The sequence below is a fragment of the Phoca vitulina genome, unplaced genomic scaffold, assembly GCF_004348235.1.
Source record: "Phoca vitulina isolate PV1807 unplaced genomic scaffold, GSC_HSeal_1.0 scaffold4, whole genome shotgun sequence".
Classification (NCBI taxonomy): domain Eukaryota; kingdom Metazoa; phylum Chordata; class Mammalia; order Carnivora; family Phocidae; genus Phoca; species Phoca vitulina.
In genome coordinates, this window is record NW_022589707.1 from 33966309 (window position 1) to 33994178 (window position 27870).

General features: G+C 37.1%; 1 protein-coding gene across 3 annotated transcripts in view; it reads right to left on the reverse strand.

Moving 5' to 3' along the window:
* Positions 1-27870, reverse strand: part of ANLN (anillin actin binding protein) — a 49206-nt gene that overhangs the window by 9544 nt on the left and 11792 nt on the right. Inside the window, exons 4-20 of one of the 3 annotated variants that reach the window (XM_032401774.1) lie at positions 26726-27111; positions 25130-25358; positions 23015-23205; positions 22629-22736; positions 17930-18056; positions 14338-14448; positions 12468-12691; positions 11429-11574; positions 11058-11205; positions 10057-10192; positions 9265-9447; positions 7607-7733; positions 6794-6842; positions 6645-6701; positions 6159-6197; positions 5874-5895; positions 4873-4985 (exon numbers count right to left, since the gene is read on the reverse strand). In XM_032401774.1, coding sequence (XP_032257665.1) covers positions 4873-4985; positions 5874-5895; positions 6159-6197; positions 6645-6701; positions 6794-6842; positions 7607-7733; positions 9265-9447; positions 10057-10192; positions 11058-11205; positions 11429-11574; positions 12468-12691; positions 14338-14448; positions 17930-18056; positions 22629-22736; positions 23015-23205; positions 25130-25358; positions 26726-27111 — 2396 coding nt within the window. Of the gene's footprint in view, positions 1-4872; positions 4986-5873; positions 5896-6158; positions 6198-6644; positions 6702-6793; positions 6843-7606; positions 7734-9264; positions 9448-10056; positions 10193-11057; positions 11206-11428; positions 11575-12467; positions 12692-14337; positions 14449-17929; positions 18057-22628; positions 22737-23014; positions 23206-25129; positions 25359-26725; positions 27112-27870 lie in introns of those variants that run through there. The other 2 variants (XM_032401773.1, XM_032401772.1) reach the window with 2 other exon arrangements.

Below are 27870 nucleotides of genomic sequence, written 5' to 3' on the forward strand. Positions count from 1 at the left end.
TAAAAAAAATTACAGATTTAAGACAAGATTACATGTGCTTAATCATTCTCCATCAACAGAATATACTCCACTGGTAAATTAGCAGCAATATTCAGCAATAAAGAATAATGAGCTGCAGAAATGGAAAAGCTGATCCCCAAACTCATGTGGAATTACAAAAGGTCCCCATTATTAATAACCAAAACAATCTTGAAAAAGAACAAAATTGGAGGAATCCTACCTCCCAACTTCAAAACTTAATCCAAAGCTACAGTCATCAAAACAGTGTGGTAAGGGCATAAGGAAGATCTATAGACTAAAGGAACAGAATTGAGAGCCCAGAAATAAACTCATACAGCTATGGTCAACTGATTTTCAGCAGGGGTGCCGAGGCCATTCAATGAGGAAAGAGCACTCTTGTAAACAAATAGTGCTAGGGAAACTGGATTTCTACCTGCAAGAGTAAAGTTGGTTCCCTATCTCCTATCATACACAGAAATTAACTGAAAATGGATCAAGGATCTAAAACCAGGAAACTCTTAGAAGAAAACATAGGAGTAAATCTTCATGATCATGGATTTAACAACAGTCTCAGATATGACACCAAAGCATGAGCAACAACATGGAACAACAAAATAGATAAACTAGACCCTATCAAAATTGAAAGCTTTTCAGTGAGGATAGAACTACTACATAGTCAAAAACAATCTCACTTCTAGGTATTTATCCAAAAGAATTAAAACCAGATTCTCAAGGGATGTGTGCACTCCCGTGTTCACTGCATTCTTCACAACAGCAAGAGGGGCAAACAACCTACATGCCCCTCAACAGATGAACGGATATAGACAATATGGTACCGAATCCTTTCTCCCCACTTCTCAGTATGAAAACTACTCTAAGCCACCCAGATCTTGTTCTTCTCAAAGGAGGAAGTCTGTCTTCCAGGCTCTGAAACACCCCTGTTTATGTTCTCTTTTGTGCCCGAAGCCATAGCCTGCATTTTGCACCCTAGGTTCTTGAGAGGAAATATCGTGCCTTTTTCGTGTTTGTTCTCCTAGCCTACACTGCCAACTTATATCCAGGCGTTTCAACAAACGTTTGCTAAAAGGATACTGTTTGGACAAATAAATACCCAATTTTCCTATTAAAAAAAAAAAAAGAAAGAAAACGTGGTACACAGGTAACCCCTGGATTTTCAAAAGTCTGCCCACTTCACTTTTACGAAAGACCTACGTTAGTACCTGTTTTTGCTAACTAAAAGAAATCTGAAGAGGATTTTCACTTTCATGAAAAAAGGCAAAAAGCAAAAAGAGCATTTGGCATTTGTGTTTGCAGCTAGTGGTTGTGGAGGCAGCAAGAGTGGCCCCAGCTCTTTCCCCCGGGGACCACACCCAGCACCTCCGCATCCAGCCGCTGGAGCTCTGAGGGGGTCTGGGAGCATCTGTGCTGTACCTCGATTTATTTTGTGCATTTGCATTAGCAAAATGTGGCCTGAGGTACCAGAAAAGCCGAAGAGAAGTTAACTTTTGAGTGGAAAAAACTTCTTTTAGGTGAAGACTGGTTTCCAACAATTCAGCCTCCAACACAATAAAGATAAGTGAAAGGAAGTCTGTCTTCCAGTGAAAGGGGGAAATCTTGGCCAGAAAGTGTAGATTTCCAGAGACTAATTCCATGAGACAAACCTCTAACTTTCTGAATTTAAAAGGCATCCATAATGTAGAATCAAAACATCATGTGCCTCATTATCCTTCTTGTTATAAATTCCCTCGTTCTTTCCTTTTCCATGTGGTCAGGTTTTAAGTTCCTCAGGCTCTCAATGCTAATTAATAGATTTCCACATTGAACCCAAAGAATGCTGCTGGTAAAAAGAATCTCATAAAAACTAGAAGAAAATGTCCACTTTTACTCTACAGCTGTGAAAAGCTGACAATATTCTTGGGCAGAAGCTTGTCCTGATGAGGTGAATTGGGAATATTCACAAAACGGTCAATATCACTACCCCCCTGCTGAGTGTAGAAACATGTGAAAATATATGATCCTATTCTGTTTTCTGTTTAACAAAAGGGTCTTTGAAGATATTCACACTTCTAAGATTATTGTTAAGAGCTATAAAATGTAACTTATAACCAGCATGGCTGTAATTTTTCATACAGTGGGATATTTCTGAGAGAGAGGGGTACTGTTAATAAGTATACTGGGCCAATGGGCGTACACCAGGATAGTTTCTGCGCACAGGAGAACACCTAATCACTCTTCCTATAACCTCGAAATTTGACAATGCTAACTGGTTGTTTTACTTCACAACTGTTTGCCCTATTAGTATTTAAAATGACATCTCTATTTTCAGTAGGGCATAAATACCTATGAGGTTTCTTTACGTCAAAAGATGGGCTGTGAGATGTCCTTCTCCCTTTATCCATGAAAGTGTAATAAAATCTATGACTATTTTGGATTCTTTATTCAAAGAAAGGATTTGAGAGCCTGTGACTCAATGAGATTCATAATTTAAATTGCAGGATGCCAGATTTAACCTCAAATAGGAAGGCAATCGCTATCAGTGGTATCCTAAATCCATAGAGCAAACAGTCTGGGTAAACTTCAATAGAAATTCCATTCTGAAGGTGATCTCAGAGATAACCTTTGTGACTGTTGTATTGTTGGTCACAGCACCAATAAAATAAGCAAACACTCCCTTATATCACTGGTATCTGGTAGGATATGGGTGACTTGTCTATTCTCTCAAAGTCAATTAAGTAGGGTTATTACATGAGTATAGAAGGTCTTCCATTTTTCTCACCAACTTAAAGAACATTGAACTTAACTATTTTAGATATTCTCCTACATCAACTACAAACTATTAGAATAAATATTTGCTTCCTCCTGCCACTCACAAAAACACATTTGGGACAAATTTTATATCTGATTATATTGTATTTGATTCAGAAAGACACTTCAGAGTATTAGACAGAACCAATTAAATTGAGTGATTTGATTTTGTACTAAATCATGTGGTTGGCTTTTTAAGTTATAATTTCAAAGAAACTAAGAGAATGGAAATACCAGACTTTTTTAAATTTGTAAGTGTGATATTTTGAATTAAAATGGCACCCAAACAATTTTTCAAGACCAGTCTATACTTAACATACATCATTGAAACCTCTTTCATTTTAAAGATTAACAAAATCTCTTACATGCAGAAATTGGCATTGTGTAAATTTCTATATACCCACAGAATGCTTGTAATTGATCTTTGCAAGGATATTAAAAATCCTAAAAACAAAAACCTTCTATAACATACGATTATATTTAATATAATTTTAGTGTTAAATGCATTTTAATTTCAAAATCACTAAACAAAGCATCATCTACATAGCAATATACCTATTAGCCAACTGAGACCAGTTTTATCTGAAACATCACCAGTAGCTCTTTCAATATAGGGGAGGTCAACAATATTGAATACTAAAATTTTAGTTTTAGACAATTGAATACATTTTAGTGTTAGTTATTAATTTGGTGTTTTAGTACCCAGGAAATCAAAGTCGAAGTGAATCCTAAAGAATTGTAACGTGAAAAAAGAATATAGAAGAAAAGCCCAAGTACCAAACATGCATGAAAAAAAGAGGACTGTCAAAAAAAAAAAGCTTTAAAGAACTATGAGAATAAAAAAAAAAGATGCCCACCTGCAAGAATCTAAAGAAAGAATAATGTACATCATGTCCTTAATTATTTAAAATAACCAAGAACACATAAGAGTGGTTAGTAAAATGAATACATATGAGCCAAAACTTCAAGATTGATTTTTTAAGCTCATTAGTTTCAAGCAAAGAAAATATGGCAACCTTTTCCCGGAACATATAGCCCAGTAGCTCTCGCTCTTTTACATCATAATTTATCTAAAACAAACAAAATAAAAGACAAAAAGAAAAAAAGACTCAAGATCACTCAATTTGTTAAACTAGCTAAATTACTAAATAAAAAGTTATATACATTTTTTTAAATTAACATGTTAAGATAAAACACATTTATGCATTAACAATAATCAAAATTTCAAAGGTAATCTGTTTTTGTCTATTAACTAAAAGAAAAATGTTTCATAGAAATTTCAAGGTAGATTGTTTTAATCTAACCTAATATTCTCTACTGGGAAAACAAGATCCCTGAGAAATGAAGTGACTTTGCTCAATGTTAAAAAGGCAATTACTAGCAGGGTCAATACTAGAAACTAGGCCTCCAAATGTTTATACTTCCTCACCTCCATATTCTGACTAGGAAAATCTCTTAAAATATTTAAAAATATCCCTGTATTATACCACAGGAGTTAGCCCAAGGACCAAAGTTTGCCACTAGTTCTCTCACTCTTTAAATGGTCTTGTTGGCTATTAAAAGTTTAGTCATATCACATTATGGTGAAAAAGCACTCAATAGGGACAGAACACAGATCTGAACTTTGAAGCTTTTAACTTGGGGAGGAAAGTATGGGAAAGAAATCCCTTCGATTCATGAGTACTTTCTAAGAAAGTAACCTATCCTTCCCTATCTTGTCAAAACTAAATCTATATAATAGTATTCATTTCAAAATATCGGTTCAAATGGGCAAGCTGCCATGTTTAAAACTGTAAGCTTAACATCTACATGCAAGAAGTAATACTCCTGTAGTCAGAAGTAACATTTAGAATAAATCAGTATACACTGCTTTGAAGATTTAACTATTATGAGACAGAGAGAGAAATATTTCCAACATCAAAAATGTAGGGACACCCATGCCTAGTTAAAATGTACAATTCTAAGAACATACATTTTCAGCCAAAGATTTCAAATACTTGAAAGTCCTGGGGCATTTTCATTGACCTAATTTTTCTAAAAGTAAATAAATACATAAATTTGGATTACCTTGTCCAGAGCAAATTTAGTGTTTCCTACTGAAGATAATGACAGCGTGTAAGATCCAACCAGGGCAAAGTTGCTGGTGCGCACAGCGTTGAGACCACCTGGACTGGCCATGACTGTAGAGAAAGGAAATGAAGGTTAGTTCAGAGTGACTTCTGTGAGTATAAGTAACAACTCTTCACCACAGCCCAATAGAAAGAAATTAAGCTGTCACAGAGAAAACTGCCTCGTTTTCCTCCATCTTGAAAGGATGAAAGAAAACTGTTGAGTACCTTATATTTAACTTAGGTGAAGTAGCATAGACATTTCTTATCACTCCTTTGGGATGATGTATTTTTAAGACACAAAACTTAAAAATGTATACATAAAGCGATTTTCCTAAAAGAGATGTGAAAAGGCTTCATTGCTCTAGTCTAGGATGACATAATTAGCAGTAGAGACTGTCTCTGCAAAGTTCTTCTTAGTTACCTTCTTGTGCCAAGAAGAGACCAGAAGCCCAAAGGAGGTGAGTGAAACCAGCTCCATCCTAATCCCCTTTGGAAAACTCAGGCCTAAAGCCACTCTAGAGAATGCCTTTCCCAGATTCCTGGCACCCAGGTTCCCAGTGAACTAGAAGGATGCTTCTCTGACATGATACAATTCCAGTCATGATCAGTAAAGTTAAAAAGAAGTCCAGTCCACAGTGTGGAAAGCACAGAACGCCAGAAGCTGGGGTGAAGAGTAAAGCCACGGGCTGCAGCTGTGGCCGGGTAACGGGGTATCCCACGGGTACTGCCTGCTAGAGCCTGAATGACGTGAGGCCGGGCGGCCTATGGCGACATCTGACAGCATGCCATTCTGCCCAGTAATCTTACATGTTACTAAAAGCCGTACAGAAAATATTATTCAAAGGAGACTAAGGTGAACACTCATCAAGATGCCTGTGTGTATAACGTATGTGTGCCGTTGCTCAGCTTGTGCTTGTTCCTTATTCTGTTGTTCGAAATAGTTCAAGATTCACTCACCTGAAGAATGAAGGCTGCTTTTCTAAAAAAAAAAAAAAAAAAAAAAAAATGGTATAAAGAAGCATAAGTTATTTCCTTCACTTGATACAAAGATTTAAATATTAAACTCTTTAACACTGCAAAGATTTCAGCATTTTTCCCTACTTGAAAATCAGAGATTTTCTCCCCAGTAGTATAAAGATTTCTACAGTGCTAAGGGTTTAAAAATGGCTAACCAATTTATAATCCTGTGTGTAAGATGCAGATTTCTCAAGGGGGCTAAATTTTTTTTAAGAATTTACTTACTGTGGTTATAGATGTGAGAAGTCGCTTTGGAGTAATCGCCTAGAAGAAAAGATAACAGTGTCTTTCCTGCTAACCATTACGATTCAGAGCTTAAAACTAACCAACCCTGAGATACTCCCACATAGAAAATAATCCTGAAATAGGAATACATTATACTTGAGTCCTCTCTTAAGGCTTTCCCTATACTGTCATTCCTGTTTTTACTAGAACTAAAATAAAATCCTGCTAGATGATGACTTAGGAAAAGCACAACAGAGCAAAGACTGGGAAAACTGGAAACCAACATGCAGATACTACTGCTTTAGCCTGCACATCAGTCCTAAGTGCTGGTTAACCGAGGAGGTGGCAGGCAAGAGTGCAGAAGAAAGGCTTGAGAGACATTTCAGTGGGCTATAGAAGCTGGTTGTCAAATAAATGCAGAGCAATTAAAACTGACATATCTATTGTTCCTGATAATAATACTCTTACTGGGTTTTTCATTCTCACCTTGGACTTATATGCCTTTTTCTTCTTATCAAGGCCTGAGAGATCTTTCTTTTGTACCTACACACAAACCCAAAACATAATTAGTTTAAGATCTAGTATCTCTAAGAAAAACATAATATTGGTTATTTTGGAAAGCTTTCACTGCTTACCAAGCTGTAAACTTCAATATTTATTTCAAAGTCATTGGACACATCTTGCCTGGAAAAATCAATCATTAAATAAAACAGTAAGGAAAACATCGACTTAATGCCATTAAAAGTTATGCCACTAATAGTGTTGCATTATTCTGCAGTAAAGGAATTCACGGTGTTTTTTAACTACAGGCAGTTGTTACAAACTATTAAAGAATATAAAAATTGGTAAGAACAGTCTGTTTTTCCTATGATACAAGTCAAATCTTTTCTTCAGTATCTTACAACTCAAGAGCTTTAATAAGTACTTTTTTTCTAACTAGATTTTGATTCTGTATTTTCACAATATATTTGTGACACTAAATACATCTTTTCAGTGAGTTAGAATAGTAAGTACATTTAAGATTTAAAACATATATATATATATATATATATATATATATACACACACATAAAATTAAGGCCTAGATTTTATATATATTTTTATTTGTATTTATTTATATAATATAAAATCTGGACCTTAGTCATTTTTATAATTTATTTATATAATATATAATCTGGACCTTAGTCATTTTTATATTATATATGTAATGTATATTTATATTTTACGTATATATCAACACATTAAATACCTGTAGTCACATGGAAGAAATGTGCTACTCAACGGAAAGAAATATCAGAAACATACAAAAGATTGAAATCAACAAACTGAAACGGAGTTATTTGTCCACAGAATAATATAACTACTGCATTTCAAAGACTATACATTCCATCTGTATTCTCTATTAAGAGAAAAATATGTTTAAACTGTCAAAAGCCTAATTTACTTACAGAGTAAATGTAGTAGTGAATGTCAGAGCATCACCATTAAGAGAATTTGAAGTACATGCTAATGGTGTGGCTACCATATTTTCAGCTCCTGCTTTCAGTATAATTAAGAAATAGTGATTTGCTGCATCTGCAAAAAGTAATCACATTACATAATAAGCACAAGCAAAATCAGATTTGGCTAATCAGCATTTTGGAAGACCAAAGGAAAAAGTAATACTGCGATGAATTTATGTAATTTATCTAAAAATTACTAAAATCAACTTTCCAGATACAAAAAGCTAGGTTAGACACATAAGCAGATAGTCATAATCATCATCAATAAGTTTCATCAAGGGCTCTTCCTATTATTGATTGTGAACTGAAATAACGTCACTCCATATCCATCCATTTCTGCTGACTTCAAATTTTACCTATTGATCCCTAATCCTTTAGCTAACAGTATATTCCTCAAAAAGGGAAACTATGGTTTATTATTTCAAAACTGAGATTAAAATACTGTATTTCTGTGAAAGTTACTCGGAGATAAATTCTAATAAAAACATACTGTTTCTTCACTGTCTGTTAGTAAATACCCACGTCTCAAGGTACATACTATTATTACCGATAGATTTCTTCCAGACCACACCAAAATTAGAAAACAGCAACAATCAGAACCTACGTTACCTTGTTCCTACAGGAATGTTCCAACTTTTAAACATCTCCATTCTTTATTTTCCCTGTACCTTAAATTCACTTCTCACCTATGTTTAACTCTCCTTCTCCTCAAAGAGAACGGCCCATGCAAATGAAAACATAAAGGAATCTTAAAAGAACTTCATGAAAATTTAACGAAACTCTGATTTTATTAAGCTTGCTATAATTACCCTGCCCTGTTTTCAGATCCTGGTGCCGTATTCTCCTTTGCCCACTTTGCTATGATTTATCATAGAATACATGTTTAGAAAAGTTTACTTTTTCAATCTAGAGTGACAAAGGCAATAATAATTTCAATAGAATCATCTTCATTGGGTGGTCATCTTCACCTCTACAACCAACAATTCAAGATTTTGGGGATGAATTTTAAATAGAATAGAGTAAGTAAAGTAGATTCTCCTCAGTGTCCCAATACTTTCCACAGTAAAATTAAATAATGAAAGTTGAATGATCTGCTGTATCAAGATATCTCATCTTAGGAAAATATTTTACACTCAAAACTATGTTTAGAGGCACCTGGGTGGCTCAGTTGGTTAAGCGTCTGCCTGCGGTTCAGATCATGATCTTGGGGTCCTGGGATGGAGCCCCGCATCAGGCTCCCTGCTCAGCAGGGAGCCTGCTTCTCCCTCTGCCTCTGCCTCTGCCCCTCCCCCTGCTTGTGTTCTCTCTCGTTCTCTCTCAAACAAAATCTTAAAAAAACAAACAAACAAACAAAAATCTATGTTTAACTTGCCTTCCTTTCAGTTAGAGCCATGTCTGTTCCCGTGTGGATCAGCAACCCCATATATGAAATTTTCCCTTGGTTATTTTTACGTATATATCTTCATTAAAGGAACTAAAGGCCCAAATACAAGCTGTGCGTCGTTTTGCATGCTCTACTTGCTCCCATTTGCATAATTCCTATCTAGGTAAGGCTCATAATTTAACATAGGATCTAGAAGTGATGCAAATAAAAATCACCATACCTGGTTTCTGAACTGTACCACAGACAAAATCTGCTTTTAGAGGCAAGCGGATTTCTGACAAAGTAACTGATCCTTTGGATGGGACAAATTCACTTGGGGCAATGGGACCAGTCTTATTCTTCCTCTGAGGCCCTTCACTCTTCAATTTATTCAACTCCTCAATCAAAAGTGTTCTCTTCTCAGCTATGTAAAAATATGCAATATCACAAATATGAAAAATTGCAAATGCTTCTACAGGAGACCAATTCAAGAAAACGCACTGATGTGGCAAAGGTACTTAAGATCAAAGACAAGCAGGTGGTAGGTTGTTGGGTAAAACCTTGACCGCTCATCTGTTTAAAACATCTTGATAATTTAATGCTTGAACTTTTTGCCAGTTTTCTTGCGTGGTATAATTTCTCCACGCTAACATGCCCTGTCATCCATCACTATACATACACAACAAAACTCACATACTTTTTTAGCTACATGTGGATAGCTAGGTGCAGAGACAGTGTGTGTATATGAATACACACACACATATGTAAATATATTCATATATTCATTTTTGGCATACTCTTCACAACTACATTTCTTCAAATGCATTCCAATTCCTTTCACCTTTTATGCAAACTACAGTTTATTTTGCAGAGTATTCACAAATGTTATAAGAAACAAAAACATAGATCAACTGAAACAGAAAAAGCCCTTTCTTTAAAATAGAGATTTCTAACTATCCTAGACAAAAGAGTCTTTCCTGGTTTGAAATTCTGTTGGAATTGTTTCAAATTGTTTCAAGTGTATCACACGTACTTGCAATGAGGAGAAGTCTTTCCGCTTCAGCTTCTTCTAGTGACCCTTTTCCGTGATCTTCATCAACACAACAGTTAAGAGCCTGGCTAGCTTGATAGATTACTGTCTGCTGCAAATTTATTTCATTATTGAGTTCCTAGGGAAACCAACGAAAGGAGGAAAAAACTAAAATTTTTATCGCCATTTTTACTTTATTTTTCTTTTTAAAGATTTTCTTTATTTATTTGACAGAGAGAGAGAGAGACACAGCGAGAGAGGGAACACAAGCAGGGGGAGTGTGAGAGGGAGAAGCAGGCTTCCCGCCGAGCAGGGAGCCCTATGAGGGGCTCGATCCCAGGACCCTGGGATCATGACCTGAGCCGAAGGCAGACGCTTAACGACTGAGCCACCCAGGCGCCCCATTTTTACTTTATTTAAACTTCAGTTCTTACTAAGCCTGTTGGATAATTTCCAAAATATCCAGAGTAAAGTCAAAATGTTACTGTTTCACAGTTCAAGTGTATATACTATGCACCAAAAACATTCAACATGCTGCTATAATTACATTGTAAACATTCTTTCTTATGAAAAGACTTTCTACTCATATTTATTAAAATTATAATTGGGGCTATGTTCAACAAAGTAGTAAAGATTTAGAAATTATCTGATTCATTTAATTTAAATTACACGTATGTTATACTTTTAAAAATGCCTTCCTCAGCATAAAAGAACCTGTAAGGGCAAAACAAATTTCACACTTCACCACCATCCAACTTACAGTTATACTTTAAGGATATTTATGACAAACATGTTTAAATATTTCAGAAATATCAAACAAGCTTCCAGCGTTTCCAACAAAGGAGACCTTCCTTTCTCAAGTTACACTGAATTCAAGAGCAATTTACTGAGTGTGTCAGACAATGCTCTAATCAGTCGGGATATAGAGATGAATAAGGCTGGGCCCTTGTCCTTAAGGAATGTACAGAAAACATTCCAAATCTCCTTTCCACAGAAGTACATACCTGCATTTTCTGTTTGATATTAACTTGACCAGGAAAGGCATTCTTTTTCTCATCTAACTTTGAAGTAACATCTTCCTTCCGAACAATCACCTGCTTTATTGAAGGACGTTCTGTTTCCTTGAATCTTTGAGATCTGTATGCATCAATGCTTCAGGAAACAAGGTATACTCTATTAGAAATCCAGCAACACATTGAGCGCTCTCTTTTATTTAACATGTGGAATGAAAAATGCCATTTGGTAAAAGAGAGGCTGACAAAAGTTATTCCAAAGTTTTATAGGTGAATTAATAACGTAATTATAAATTGTAACACAACTTGCTATATCTAAACCATGACCCTTAGTGAGTGAATGCCTTCTGAAACATTCTTACCTATAAAGAAGATCACGATCTTCAGAACCAATGCCATCACCTGACTCAGCTCGAGGGACACGGGTTCTTTGGAATTTTCCCGGCTTTGGACTTTCATCACTTACACTGGTGTCTTCTAATTCCAATCTAGGTGAGGAAACTAAACTCTGCAGTGGAGCACATCAGGTATTAGTAGATTTTATGGATGACATGGATTCTAAATGATTATTCTGAGGGAAGGTATAAATTCTCTATTGTTAGGAATAAACATCCAATAAGTCAACTGATTCATCATAAAAACAAAGCCAACTAAAATAAGTTCCTAAATAGTAAATGAATAAAAGTTCAAAGACTGCTAAAACCTACATTTGCAACTCTCTTAAAAAATATTTCTAATTGGGGCGCCTGGGTGGCTGAGTCATTAAGCGTCTGCCTTTGGCTCAGGTCATGATTCCAGGGCCCTGGGATCGAGCCCCGCATCGGGCTCCCTGCTTGCAGGAAGTCTGCTTCTCCCTCTCCCACTCCCCCTGCTTGTGTTCCCTCTCTCGCTGTGTCTCTCTCTGTCAAATAAATAAATAAAATCTTAAAATATATATATATATTTCTAATTGAATCAATTTCCTGAGCTACAGTTATTCAATTTAGGGTGATAGCTAATAATAACAGTCAGCTGTCAATAAATGTTAGTTCTCTGTCTGGTGCTAAATACTAATATACTAATGATGTAATATTCACATCAACCCGCACTAGTTTTAACCTTGTTTAACAGGTGAGGGAACTGTGGTAAAGAGGTTAAATAACTTGGGCCATAAACAGACAATGGCAGAGCCAGAATTTGAGCCCACGTCTGGCCTTTTAAACCATGTCACAGTTTGTATTTTATCTAAGGTCACAGGAAACCACTGAAGCATTTTAAGCTCTCTTTTAAGAGAACTGACATCAGAGTTCCAGAACTCCCCTGGCTACAGAGGGCCAAATCCCCATGTACCAACTAAAACAAAAGGGGATCCCATTATAACTGTATGTGTCCCAGGCCTGGTAACATTTAGTCCTTCCTTACCTCTGGACTTACCACACCAACTGTCTGTGCTAATGGAGCAAGTAAAGACATTGAGGAGATATTCAGTGCATCTTCCTGTTCTTCATGGTCCATCTCCTCTTCGCTCTTTTCCACATCTAGCTCACCTTCCACCAGGACATCACTGAAGATGTCATTAATTACTTTTGAACTATTGATATCATCATCATCATCATCCACACTCATCTCAGTTTCACGTACCACTTCTGAAAAAGATTTCAGCAGGTGGATTCTGTGACTCAGACCTTTCAGAATTAAAGGGATAGCAGAGCAGATCTCAAATTCATGTGCTTACTAAATAAACAGCAAAGCAATAAAAGTTGGAACTGTCTAGGGGCGCCTGGGTGGCTCAGTCGGTTAAGCGTCTGCCTTCGGCTCAGGTCATGATCCCAGGGTCCTGGGATGGAGTCCTGTATACGGCTCCCTGCTCAGCGAGGAGTCTGCTTCTCCCTCTCCCACTCCCCCTGCTTGTGTTCCCTCTCTCGCTGTGTCTCTCTCTGTCAAATAAATAAGTAAAATATTAAAAAAATAAAAGTTGGAACTATCAAAAGCTGATTCAATGCTTTGGGTTTAAGAAAGAATATTAACAAAGAATGCAAATGACAAGATAATAGCCAAAAGCTTCAGACTTACAAAAAATGTTCTTTCAAGTAACTCGTTTTCTATTGTTGGGGAGTTCCCTTTCACATGGCAGTGAATAATAGGGAAATATTAACATCACTTAAGACAGGGGTCCCAAATAATCTTCAAGAGCCACTAATTCCTCTAAGAGTATATAAAGAGTGTGGAAGGACAGCACATTTCCTTTCCCCGTGAAAGTGAGTGACAGCCTTAATCAGATTTTCACAGGGGTCTGTGACCTAAAGATAACTGTTAACAGTGCTATCTCTTTGTGGAAGCTAGAGTATTTCCTAGTTAAAAAAGAGAGAGAGAGAGAGAGAGAATATTACAAAATCACAAGACATTTTGAAATACAGGACACTATATATTTGAATATGTGCTTCTTGAGAAAATCTGCTGAGGAGAAGGAAGGGGGTGATTTTTTCCTATCCTGCCCTGGATCCAGATCTCTCCTGGATGGTCTTGGGCACCCTTGAAGTCTATCCACTTTGGGCCACAACAGAAGGACTTCAGTCAGACCCTCAGACACAAAGGCTATTCTCCAATTCTAGTCACATTGGAGGTTTGGGCTTCAGCATGTGAATTTTGGGGGTGTACAGTTCCATCCATAACAAACGATGAGCTGAGATTTGTTTACTGCAGGCTCCCTGACACACAGCATGGTTGAAATGAAATAAGATGCTGGGGCAAGCAAGAAGATCCCCTGGAAATTCACATTCAAGAAAAGGGTGCTATTTAAATTCAAGGCACTGAGGGGAGTATCTAGTGAAAAACGTTGGGTTAAATGACTTTATTTTTACTCAGATCTGGTTATGGACCATTTATCATCTGCTGTATCAGGAACTGTAGGAGGCATCCTTGATTAATCCTAACAACATTCCTTTGAGGTGGCTGCCATCATTCTCCGTTGGAGAGATGACAGAGACTTGGCCAAGGTCACATTGCTATCTAGTGCCTAAGCCAAATTGAAAACCAGATTTGTTTAATGGTTAAGTCAGCACCCCTTCTAGTTGCAGACTATTTTGCAACAGTGAGTGTTTTGTTTGTTGTTTTGTATTTTGCAAATTGAGAACAAGATGGGATTAATAAAAATCTAGATAATTTACTTCTCATGAATGTAAATTCTAGATAGTATCAATAAATCACACACTTTGGAAGCTTAGGGAAATTAAAAAAAAAAAGTATGTGCTTCTACCAATATATTAATAGGAAATAAAGCATAAAAACCAACCAGTCTGCTGCTTGACCTTTGGGTCTGATGTTACTTTTAAAGACTTATCCTCTTCTAAAAACAATGTGATTTTCAAAGGGCTAGACTTCGTCATTTCACATTCAGTAAAACCTAAAAAAAAAAATTGTAAGAAAAATCATATTAGTATATGTTAAGAACCTAGAATTTTTCAGTTAAGGAAACTTATTCTTTTTTTCTGATTATAAAACTATGCATTTCAAATCTAGAAATGTATTGAGAATCCCCCAAGCCAACTGTCTTCTCTTCACGGTCTCATTTCTCTCTTCCTCCCCAAAGAGAAAGGGGATGCCAGTATTACCAGGTTATTTTTTGTTCTGCCAGTTTTGCTGCTATGTATGCAAATGTGTACATCCTTTTGTCTTATCAGAAGGTGATCATACTATGTATGCTGTTCTGCATTTTGCTTTTTACTTTTTTTTTTAAAGAAAAAAAAAGAGCCAATGGCAGAGCCAGGATTTGAGCCCAGTAGTGAAAGACAATGAATTGTGGATCACTACATCAAAAACTAATGATGTATTGTATGGTGACTAACATAATAAAATAAAATTAAAAAGAATAAAATAAAATAGTGTCAATAAAAACACTTCACAAACTAGCAATAGAAGGAAACTACCTCAACATAATAATAGGAAAAGCCAATGGCTAACACGATACCCAGTAGTGAAAGACTGAAAGCTTTTCCTCTAAGATCAGGAACAAGGCAAGGATGGCCACTCTCACCACTTCTATTCAGCATAGCTTTGGAAATCCTAGTCAGAGCAATAGACAAGAAAAAGAAATAAAAAGCATCCAGATTTTTTTTTTTTTAAGATTTTATTTATTTGACAGAGAGAGACACAGTGAGAGAGGGAACACAAGCAGGGGGAGAGGGAGAGGGAGAAGCAGACTTCCCACTGAGCAGGGAGCCCGATGCAGGGCTTGATCCCAGGACCCTGGGACCATGACCTGAGCCGAAGGCAGACGCTTAACGACTGAGCCACCCAGGCGCCCCAAAAAGTATCCAGATTTTTAAAAGGAGAAGTAAAATTACCTCTGTTCATAGAATAAAATACTTAGGGGAAAAAAAGAGTAAAATACTTAGGAATAAACTTAACCAAGGAGGTGACAGACTTGTATGCCGAAAGCTACAAAACATTGCTGAAAGACATTAAATAAGACACAAATAGGTGGAAAGACATCCCATGTTCATGGATTGGAAGACTTAATATTGTCAAGATGTCAATACCACCCAAAGCAATCTACAGATTCAATGCATTCTTATCAATAGCATTTTTTGGAGAAACAGAAAAGTCCATCCTAAAATTCATATGGAGCTTCAAGGGACCTTGAACATCCAAAATAATTTTGTAAAAGAACAAAATTGGAAGACTGACATTTTCTGATTTCCGAACATATTACAAAGCTACAGTAATCAACACAGTATGGCACAAACATAGATACATATACCAATGGAATAGAATAGAGAGCCACAAAACAAAACCTCACATATTTGGTCAAATGATCTTTGACAAGGCTGCCAAGATGATTTGGTGGGGAAAGGAAGTCTCTTCAACAAATGATGTTGGGAAAACTGGATATTCACATGCAAAAAATGAAGTTGGACCTTATCTGACACCATATACAAAAATTAACTCACAGTGGATTAAAGACCCAAATGTAAGACTCAAAACGATAAAGGTCCTAGAAGAAAACATGGAGGAAATGCTTCATAACAATGGATTTGGCAATTTCTTGGGTGTGACATCAAAAGCACAGGCCACAAAAGCACAAACAGACAAATGGGACGACATCAAACTTAAAAACTTTTGTGTATCAAAGGATACATTCAACAGAGTTGCAAAGACAACCTACGGAATGGGGAAAATATTTGCAAACTGTATATGGGATAAGAGGTTAATATTCAGAATATATAAAGAGCTCCTAAAACTCAACAACAAAAATAAAATATCCTGATTAGAAAACGGGCAAAGGACTTGAACAGCTATTCCTCCAAAGATGATATACAAACAGCCAACAAGCATATGAAAAATGCTCACCACCACTAATTGTAAAAGAAACAAATCAAAATCACAATGAGCTATCACCTCACACCCCTAAGGATGGCTACTATCAAAAAACAAAAAAACAAAAACAACAACAAAGAAAATAACAAGTGTTGGCAAGGATGTGGAAAAACTAGAACCCCTGTGCTGTGTTGGTGAGATTGTAAAATGGTGTGACTGCTACAGAAAATAGCATAATGGTTCCTCAAAATACTTAAAGTAGATCCACTATATGATCTAGCAACCCCACTACTGGGTATATACCAAGAATTGAAAGCAGGGTCTCAAAGAGATATCTGCATACCATGTCCCTAGCAGCATTACTCACAATAACCAAGAGATGGAAGCAACCAAAATGTCCATTGACAGACAGTGGCTAAACAAAATGTATATATATACATGATGGAGTATTATTCTGCCTTAAAAAGCAAGGAATTCCTGTCACATGCTAGGACATGGATAAACCTTGAGGACATTATGCTAGTTACAGGATGCCTGGGTGGCTCAGTCAGTTAAGTGTCCAACTCTTGGCTTCGGCTCAGGTTGTGATCTCAGGGTCATGGGATAATGCCGTGTGTTGAGCTTCATGCTCAGTGCAGAGTCTGCTAAAGTTTCTCTCTCCCTCTCTCTCTCTGCCCCTCCCTCCCTGCGTTCTAGCTCTCTCTCTCTAAAATAAATAAATCTTTAAAAAAAAAAAAAAGCTTGTTACAAAAGGATAAATACTATAGGATTCCACTTATATGAGTTATCTAAAATAGTCAAATTCATAGAAACAGAAAGTAGAATGGTGGTTGCCAGGGGCTCGGAAGAAGAGGAAATGGGGAGTTGTTGCTTGATGTGTATAGTTTCAGTTCTAATGATGAATAAGTTCTGGAGATCTGTTCCACAATGATGTGTACGTACTTAACACTACTGAGCCATGCACTTAAAAATTGTTAAGATGGTAAATTTTAGTAATGTGCTTTTTACTATAATTTAAAAAAAAATGTTTAAGTGTCTATGATATATTAAATGTCATTCCATACAAAGCTATCTTATTCTTTAAAGCAGCTACATAATATTTGGGGACATGGATTTAGCACCATTTATTTAAACAGTTTTGTACTGATGGACATTGAGGTCATTTACACCTTTTTACTATTACAAATAGTGCTGCAATTCATCTCTTTGTATATACATCTTTACACACTAGTTTTAAGAATTCAACTTATAGAAACACTTACAGAGAAGCTAAATTAAAGAGCATGCACACTCTACAATTCAACAGATCTTACTGGATCTTTTTCAGGGAAAAAAAAAAAAAAGGGGAGCTGTAGTGATCTATCCTCCCATCAAGAGCATGAGTTCTGAGTCGGAAAGAGAACTAAGGAAGAAGCATATTGTACAGTAGAAATGAAAGAATGAGTAGCAATAAAGAAATTAATCTATCTTTTTACATTAAAGCAGTGTTTCTGCTTTCCGATGCAATTTCCAAAACTATAGTAGACGGAAAGCTACACGTAAGTGGAGCAGAAGTAGAAAATGCTGACCTGTAGGTTCTGTGTCGGAAGGTTTCCCTGGTGTCTGATTTTCTGTCACCTTTTCTGTTACTGGAAGCGATGGGGTGTTTGAAACAGCAGGATGTTTTCTGAGGGGAGTGTTCTGACAGTGAATTTCCTACAAAAAGCAAATGAAGATGTTATTCCTCAAAACTATAGATTTTTTTTTTCTTTTTGCGTGTTATTAAATGAAACAAACACAAGTCATTATATAAGCTTCCTCAGAACAAAATAATGTATGTGAAAGATCCCAGCTATGTTTAGAACACAAGAAGCCCTCGGTGCGGGTTCAGTATTCTCAGTAATTCCCAGGATGTACTTTAAGAGACTAGGAGGCAAGAAGGAAAATTCCCATCAGAGTAGTTTTAGATAAACCGATTAAAGTGAAAGCCACACACAGAGAAAAGCAATTCCCCTGGGCCACTTATCTCATCCCACACCTATAAAATCTACTGACAGTTCCTACATCAAGATTCCCCTTAACATTTACTCAGTAGGTAAAAGGCAAAGAAAACAAAGAACAAAAACAGAATGTGGAAAAAAAAGGAAAGGAAAAAAAAATCCCTCATCTGAGTCTTTATCATTGACAAGGCCATGGAAGAAAAACATTCACTGTTTTTGAAAAGGCTCTATGATTAAAGCAACAGTAGAAATAATCAAATAAGAGTAAGAATAACAGCAACTAATCCTTAATAGAGCATAATACACGCCAGTCATTTTTCAAAGCACTTGACATTATTGCCTCCCCAGTCCTCCCAATAACCCTGTAAGTTAGGTGCTATTACTGCCATTTTACCAATGAAAAGATTGAGACACAGAGGAGTTAAGTGACTTGTACACTTGGCCAGTAACTGGCAGGGCCAGTTTACAAACCCACATATTTTCATTCCAGAGAGAGTTCCAGACTATTTTGACTCTCAAGTTAGAAGGAGCTTTTGATGCATGAACACAGAGTAAACTATCGAATGCTGTGCTGCAGACCCGACTCTCCTGTGAAGGCAGGACTTACCTACAATCTTCTGTATACAGGTGGTTCTCTCCCCTTTCTCTCCCCTACACCCTGACAACATGAGGGACAGCCCCTCCCAGGTGTCTAACAATAATTCCACGCTCTTAGTAATTCTCTCCTGCTGGCGCCATCCCCACTTCAGCAGTCCAAGACCTGCCATCATCTGGGTGGTATGGGTAGCCGCAAGTACCTTCTAGCCAACATCCTGGCCCTCAGTTGCATAAATGCTTCAGCTGCAAAGACCTTCACCACCACTCCAATTCAGCCATCCCCTGGAGTCAGCTTCTTCCCTGAAACCCTCCAATCTCTCTAGCTTTCTTACTCAGGAATTTCTACTAGATCCTGTTCTTTGGCCTCATGGGAACTTCTGGTCGTTTGATGCTTTTCTTCCTGTCACCCCTGCCTATTTTCTTATGCCTCCATCCAGGTTAGATCTCATGACCCTTCAGTTCAACCACGATCTCACCAATACCTTCAACTCCCTCACCTCAACTGTACTTCCACTCCTCATGTCTAGCAAACCCTATCCCTGGGACCACCCACCTTCTCCATGTTTATATCCAGGCTCTTTGGACATATCTAGAGGAAAAACTCACAACTGAGTTTGATCCCATTAGGAATGTATGCTCTCATACCCCACCTGAGTCTCAACACTCTCCTTAGTCCTTCTCTTTCCGGGTCAGCTCTCTCTCCCATCCTCCAGTGTATCACACCTGTCACCTCCCCTTCCCTAAGGATGAACAAAACAGAAGTAACCACATAGAAATTCTACCAGTCTTCTGTCACCATAGTTCTAAAACCACCTGCCGCCAAACATATTGCTTTCCTTCTTCCTTATCACACCTGGAACCTGTCCTAATCCTTTCCCTTCATGGTGCTCTGGAGTTCATCCAATCCACTCTTACCTCTTGAAAGGTTTACCCCAACCTATCAGTATCACTTAACCCTCTATCATAAAACTCTTAATTTTTTTTTTTAGATTTTATTTATTTATTTATTTAGAGTGTATGCACATGCACAAGCAGGGAGAGACAGAGGGAAACAGAGAATTCCAAACAGGTCCACGCTCAGCATGGAGCCCAGCGTGGGGCTGGATCCCATGACCCCAAGGTCACCTGAGTCAAAATCAAGTCAGATGCTTAACTGGCTCAGCCACCCAGGTGCCCTATAAGCCTCTTACTTTTGACATTAAAATTGACTTAGGTCTCCTCAGAAAGAACAAAACAAACACAAACACAAACCATACTTCACTTCCTCATCCCCTTCCAGCTATCACCTCCTTTCTCCCTTCCCTTTTAGAACCAAACTTCTGAGGACTGCCTCCGCTCTCCCGCCCTGCTCCTCACTCACCACTACCTGTATTCTCCCCTCACCACTTCACTAAAACTGCTCTTGCCAAGTAACAACTAGCTCTTTCTTCCAAAACCCAGTGGTCTCGGACCAGTCCACATTTGACAACACATACTTGACAATATCAACCATCCCTTCCTTCTGAAAGGTTCTTTCTTCCTTTGACTCTAGTTAACACCACACTCAATTACTTTTTCCTCCCACCTCTTTGCTTCCTTGGTGGGTACCATAGATGAGTTCTGAGTGAGGCAGACTCCTGAACCTGCTGTTATTGTGTTCAGAATGTTCTTTACATGCAATGTGCAATCATCCAGGGAGGAATTCCAAAGGTTTAGCAGGAATTATTTAGCACAAAATAGTTTAAGAACTGTTGTCCTGTATTTCCAGGGATGTAGCAGAAAAGCCATGAAATGATATACTGGTAATCTAGTGAAGAAGGTGCTTCAAACAGAAGAGAGTAATCAACAATGCCAAATGCTGCTAATAGGTCAAGTTAAATGCCTAAAAATTGATTACTCAAGATCCTTGGTGAATTAGATAAGGAGGTAGTGGGGACAGCCTGAGTGGAGAGATCCAGAGAGAAGGGACGGAAAAAAATGTAAGTGCAAGAGATAACTCTTTTGGAAGAGTCTTAATGAAAAGGAGGTAAAGAAAGGGAGGAGAATAGGGGGTCCAGAGAGTTGTTTTCATTTTAAGATGACAGATAACAGCTTGCTGTATGCTGATGGGAAGGATTAGCACATTCATTCCTTCCTTCAAGGACAAATTTATTGAGCTCCTCCCGTGAGCCAACCACTAAGAACACAAATAAAGACAGATAAGGCTCTCGTAGACAGTGGTGGAAAGCAAAGGTGAAACAGTTACAGGAAGATAAATACTCCAGCTGAGGTAAAGAACAGGATGACATGGTGAAAAAAGAGGGGCCCCTGAGGAAAAGGGCCAGGCAAGGATTTCCAGAGGGGATTAAAGTTTGACCTATTCCTAATGAAGGAGGAGCTCACCACAGAGATACCCCTTGCAGAGAGAAATAGCAAGGCACAGACAAAGAGATCGGAAAACATGGGTCCATTTGAGAAAGTGCAAATAGTCTGCATGACTGCACTGATGCACACATGTGGAGGAGCAGTGAGAAGCCAGATTCTGGATGATTCTAGATGGCAAGCCAAGCACTTTAGACAGTTTTCTGATGCTGGCTATGGAAAGCTTTCTAAGGACTTTAAGCAAGTGAATACACAGATCTCTGCCTTTTAAAAATACTTCTCTGGCAGCAGTGGGTAAGATGGACAGGAGAGTAGCCAGACTAGAAGCAAGGTTTTCAATACAAAGCTCTGGAAGTGATTAAGGTAATGGTGGAGGAAAACAGAGAGGACAGGCAGCTTGAGGTGTATTGGCTGTGTATGTGTTCATGTGTGTGTGCTAGGGGAAGACGCAGTAATAAGAGGAAGGAGGCAAGGAAGAACTCCCAGACTGTTTTAGATGGTGAGGTATAGAATGAAGCCCTAGGTGAAGACAGAGGAAACATGGAGAATATACTACTGCTAAGTGCAGAGAGCTCTACCAGCCAACCAGGCCTGGAGTTCAGGAGAGAGGTGAACACTGCACAGTCAAGCACATTAGCATTTCTGTGATGACAGAGAAGAGATGTCCCAGGGCAAATGAGAAGAAAACAGGGTTAGGTGAGAACCCTGGAAAACACAATTTGTTAAGCAAGAGAACTGATAAAAACCAAAATCAATTAAATAGGTCTTTCTCAGAGAATACTGGTTAAATGTATTTTTCTATTTCTACTGGTACCCACTTTAAATATAATTCTATTATTTTTAGCTTAAAAGTATATCCTAATACAGTATTTTGTACATAGTAGGCATGTAAATGAAACAAAGTAGTTTACAAGTAGGGACTTTGTTGAAGGCTGATTAATGCAATTTGACAGTAAGTAATAGAGGAATAAAGAGAAATCTGGGACATATTTGATGATCTGAAAGGATTATGGAGTGGCATCTAGGGAGAGTCTACCATCATTAATCAAAAAAGTAGATTCTGAGAAACATTTTAGAACTAGCAACTAACTAGAATATTAAAAGAAATATGAAATCAATTGAATAATGAGAACACGTTTTAAAATTTTGATTTTAAGTAGGTCATTACTGAAAACGTTAAAAAGAAAGTATCACAAGAGAAAAAGCAGAGTCGGTATGAACATTGAAGGGGTTTATGAATAGGAAATAGCAGTTAATAGGAACAGGATAAAAAACTGTTTGACAAGGCAGGACCACAAGTTAGACCCCAGCACTACATGGGGTTCACTCTCATTTTTCTTGTTTACACTACCTGTTTGGTTTCTAGTTGTTTGCTTCTTGAGGTTTCACCTTTTTCTGCACTCCATAAATTGCCCTTGTCAAATCGGCCACGAAGACATGCTAGTTCTTTCTCACGTTCCTAAAACCACCAAAAGCGCTATCTTATACAAGAGCCAATAGTATGTTTAAGAATAATATTCAGATACTACTAAATTTTGCTTGTCTTCAGTCTTAAGATTAAAAAATTCATGATATGCATGGAACACAAGACAATATTTTTGATTTGAAATAAGTGATACAGGGAACCAAGATGCTATTTATCTCTGTCAAAAAGACTGGTATTGGAATTCACGATTTGATTTCTAGATTCTATGCCGAGACCATGTAATGAATAATGTTAAAAGCAGTAAGCCAGACCTGCTTGAGCTGTTGTGCTAAATGAGTAGTAGATGAAGATGTGTTTTGCTTGAATAATCTTTCTTGGATGGCCCTTGTATTTGGAGTGATAACGGGGGTCCTATGGGGTGTGCTCCGAGCGGGACTTTGTTTGCTATGTTCTTGACAACGTTCTCCAAAGCGTTCCAGGAAAGGCTTAATTCCTGCTCCCCCTACAGAAAGCACACACATTTTGGAGGCTATTTAGAATAAGTAGCAATTATAATTTGTATTGAAAAAGTTCTAAAATCCAGCATGGCTCTAAAATGCTTTGATTCCACTTAAACTACTCATTCAGAAAGTAAACAGTATGAAAACAGCTTTTAAAAAAAAATTTACCATATTATTCTATTTAATTCCATGTCTTAAAATTCATTTATTGGATTTAGTTCTTTAAAGAAAGAAGAGGAGGAATTTTTAAAAGATAGCGTGAGAGGACAGTGGAAATTAGAAAACCCTTCAACTAAATAAGCAGAACCTAAATGACTGGAAATTGACTGTATGTGTATTATTAACAGTATTCCCTAATCACCAAAGTATTCTAGCCATGATAACCCAACTACTTATATTTCTACAGCCCAATTTATTTTATCTTGTTTTTAGGAAGCCCAATATAAAATCCAAGGATTAAATCCTTTTTCTCTCTCAAAAGAAAAATTACAGATTATTGACTTTATCAAGGGATATCTTGGTTCTACAAAGTCTTAAAACAGTATTCATTTGAAATAGTATGAGGTACACTTCAAGTAGAACAAATGGGATGATAGCATTGTACTATTATAGTAAAAGAGGTTTATATCTATCAGAAATCAGCATTTTCCTACAAAAGGCCAGAGAGTAAATATTTTGGGCTTTGCAGGCCATGTGACCACTGTCATAATTACTCAACTCTGCATTGAAGCATGAAAGCAGCCATAGACAACGTGTAAATAAATGGGCATGGCTGTGTTCCAATAAAACTTTATTTGCAAAAACAGGTAAAGGGCACAATTTGACCCACAGGCATAGTTTGAAGACGCCACATGTCACTTCATACCATATTTCAAACTGGAATGCATTAAGAATACAAAGAAACATATAAATTAAATACCTCTGAGGCCCTGATAACATTTACTGGGCATAGCCAATAGCCAAGAATAAAAAAAAAAAAAGAAGAAAAAAAAAGGCTTCTTTATCTATGCCCTAAGTCTTTGGAAAATTGAGAGTAACTAGTCCTAGTCCATGTGGGGATTCTGCAATTGTTTCCAGCTCATTTCTCATTTCGCCTCATCTGGAAACTGACTGCTGGCTTCCTAGCCCATAACTAATGGATTCCCACTCTCATCTCTCTGTCTACTTCTCTCTTATGAGGAACTACAGTATTCAGAGAGATTATATTTTTAAGAAGTTAAAATTTTGAATTAAAAGTCCTTCCAAAAGCAATTCTATTGAAAACAGAATATAGTTCAAAGTGAACTATATCTCTGTATATTTGAACCATATTTTTTAATCCCATGTTTCTCAACCAACAGCATGTGAGGGTATGCCAGAAGGTGTAAATCCTCACAAAATGAATACAGATTTCCAGGAGCATCAATTTACTACAGGCAGTAATTTCTAACTTTCACATGTCTATACTCACACACAATATACACATATACAAATATAATTGGGAATGGAATCATTTGTATACACATTCACTTTCCTTTGTTATTAGGGGTGCCTTCATATTGAAGTTTGAAAAGCATTGCTCTGCATACTTGGTTACAAGAATGTTTCTCCATTATGCCCTTAAAATGTGATTTCCAGTTGTATATGCTCTGTCTCCATCGAAAAGTATAGAAGAAAGTATCTACCATGGTCATTCTAGAAAAAACCCATGTTTAAACTGTTAAAGTGTAACAAGTTATGTACCTTGACCAGTAAATGGGCAAAGTCCCCACTAATGAATATTCATTCAATAAATTAAAGCTAAATTTGAAGAAGTCTCATCTTATACATTCAGGCACTTGCCATGGCAAACCAACACTGTACAATCACAACTGGATATTTAAAATGCTGAGAACAGACACCCTGAAAATAGTCAGCACTAACTAGATTTTTTAAAAGATACATAACCTGATGTTGCAGATTTGTCTTTAGATTGAGACTGCCGACAAATTTCTCTATTTAATTCTTCTTTGGGATGAACTGTCTGGGACACAGTTGACTTCTCAATTGGTTTCGATACCTCTGTTTTCAGGGGACTTACAGGAGTTTTCTGAAGTAGCTCAGGATTTTGTCCCTCACAATTTTTAGCATCAGTAATGGATATAGTAGAAGATTTCACTGGGGAAGAAGCAGCTTTCTGAAACACGATAACACTTAGGGTAAATAACAATATTCATGATATCTAACAGTAGTCTTCTAACAAAACAAGTTTAATTCTATTTGCGTAGTAGCCTTTATGTAAACTTATGAAAAAAAATTTCTTTTTCTCTAATTGATCAAACCAATTTGAAAGGTTTGATAAAAAGTCAACTTAGAAAATGTTATTATTTAGGGGCGCCTGGATGGCTCAGTCAGTTAAGTGTCTGCCTTCAGCTCAGGTCATGCTCTCAGGGCCCTGGGATCGAGCCCCGCATTGGGCTCCCTGCTCAGCGGGGAGTCTGCTTTTCCTTCAGCCTCTGCCTCTATTCCTCCCCCACTTGTGCTCTCTCTCTCTCTCTCCCTCAAATAAATAAATAAAATCTTAAAAAAGAAAATGCTATTATTCAAATTATGTAGTTTAGCGTGTATAATACATTGAGGAGTAATTTCATATAAGGGGTAGAGTCACTCCCTATTTTAAATAACAATTCCTTTCAGATTATCTAACTAGCACCTTTATAAATTTTAACTGTATGAGACCACATTGCATATTTTTTGTATTTTAATTAAGTCAATATTAATTTAACAAAATCATATCATGTACTTGATGGCTAATTATAACATATTATTAAGTGCTATGTGCCAAGCACTTTGCTAAAGGTTTCATGCACATTATCTCATTTAATCCTCCCAATAACCCCTTCTTTCCCATTTTACAGATGGGAAAATAAGGTTTTGCAAGAGTAAGTAACTTGTCCAAAGCTACATTTTTAATTATGTGGCAGAGCTAGAATTGAATACAGGTCTATCTAATTCCAAAACCTGGCTCCACATTTAAAAACAATGCGCAGAAACATAATACCTTCCTTTTTTTTTTTTTTTTTTTAAGATTGGTTTTGAAAGTTGATGACATAATTCATGTACAAGGTAAAACTTTCAAACATTTCAAAAGGATATATGGTAAAATTATCATAACCACCCTTAAAAATCCTGTTCAGCAATTTGCCTTTTGAAGGCAACTTTAGCTACTAGTTTATTACATGTCTTTTCAGAGAAATTCTACATCTTATATTTATACACATACATAAAGCACTCTACAGGGAAAGTGATGTTCAGTGCTCTCCCTGATGCCATCATTCCATTATACATCTTGAAATTGTATGAAATTAGTATAATTTACTTGTCAACTACTAATTTATCTTAGGATAGGCTACCAAATTTATGACTTTTACTTTCTATGACACCAATTTCTAAAAATACATATAAACACACCACGTATAGGTTATAAAATACTACACATACATATACATTACTACTCATAAGGAAAACAAAAAGATTTCCAAAGACCAATACTGCATTGCTTACCACAGAGCTGGAGATTGCAGCATTATTCAAAGATACACCCACAGCACTCGAGGATGGAGCTTTATTCAGAGAGGCCTCGCCATCCCTTTGGGAACAGCATGTAGCTTCCTGCTTAACACTGCTGCTATTGATCCTAGCAGATGCTCCACTTGCAGAGGAAAACTTGGATAAACAAGTGGTACCAGGCTGTTCTTGTGCACTGTTTTGCTTTGCAGATGAGTAATTTACATCATCTTCCCACGAGCAGATAGTTGCAGCAAGGTTGGCCAGACGGCCCCTTCTACCAACTGGAGTTGCCGAGGCATCTGAGAGGGCTGGTTTGGGAGGGGAGGTAGCCCTTTCCTCTGACGGCATTGGTGAGATGGGTGAGCTTTCGGGTATATCATCTGGAAATGTTTTCAGAAAAAGAGTTAAAACCTGTGTTCAAGAGTAATGCATATGTGTAATACCAAGATGGCTCCACTTAGAACTTTTAAAAGAAGTTGGTAGGTTTAAGAACTAATAAAAAAAGCTCTCGAATGCATGAAACTACCAAGCTGCTTAAATTTGACAATATCTTTTCAAAACAGATGATACTTGATCCAAATTAGAAAAAAAAAAAACGCACAAACTTCTTACACCTATTTTTTCCAATTTTTAATGGATTATGAATGCTTAGGTCATAATTTTAGAATTAATTTAGAATTCATGATGTTACAACACTGCACAATTTAAGATTACATATTCCACAGGCATGTTTTGTTTTAAAATGGAGAAGACCAGTGCTATACAATAGAACTTCCTGCACTGATGGACATGTTCTATATCCATGCTATCCAGGACAGTAACCACTAGCCACATGTGGCTCATGAGCACTTGAAATGTGGCTAGGCAACTAAGAAACGTCATTTCAATTCCTTTCAATTAATTTAAATCTTAAAAGCTATATATGGCTAGTGTCTACAGTATTGGATAGCACAGGGTTAGACAAAAATGTTTTCCCGTAGCTACTTCGTGTGGAGATAGATCTCGAATAGCAATACTTAACTTACGAAGGCCTGTAGGCATAAAGCACATAGAGGGAGGTCAAAATTCACAGCACCTTCTACTCCACAAATTCAGTCAATGGAAGAGGTATCCCTCCTACTGTCCAAGCCTTATACTTC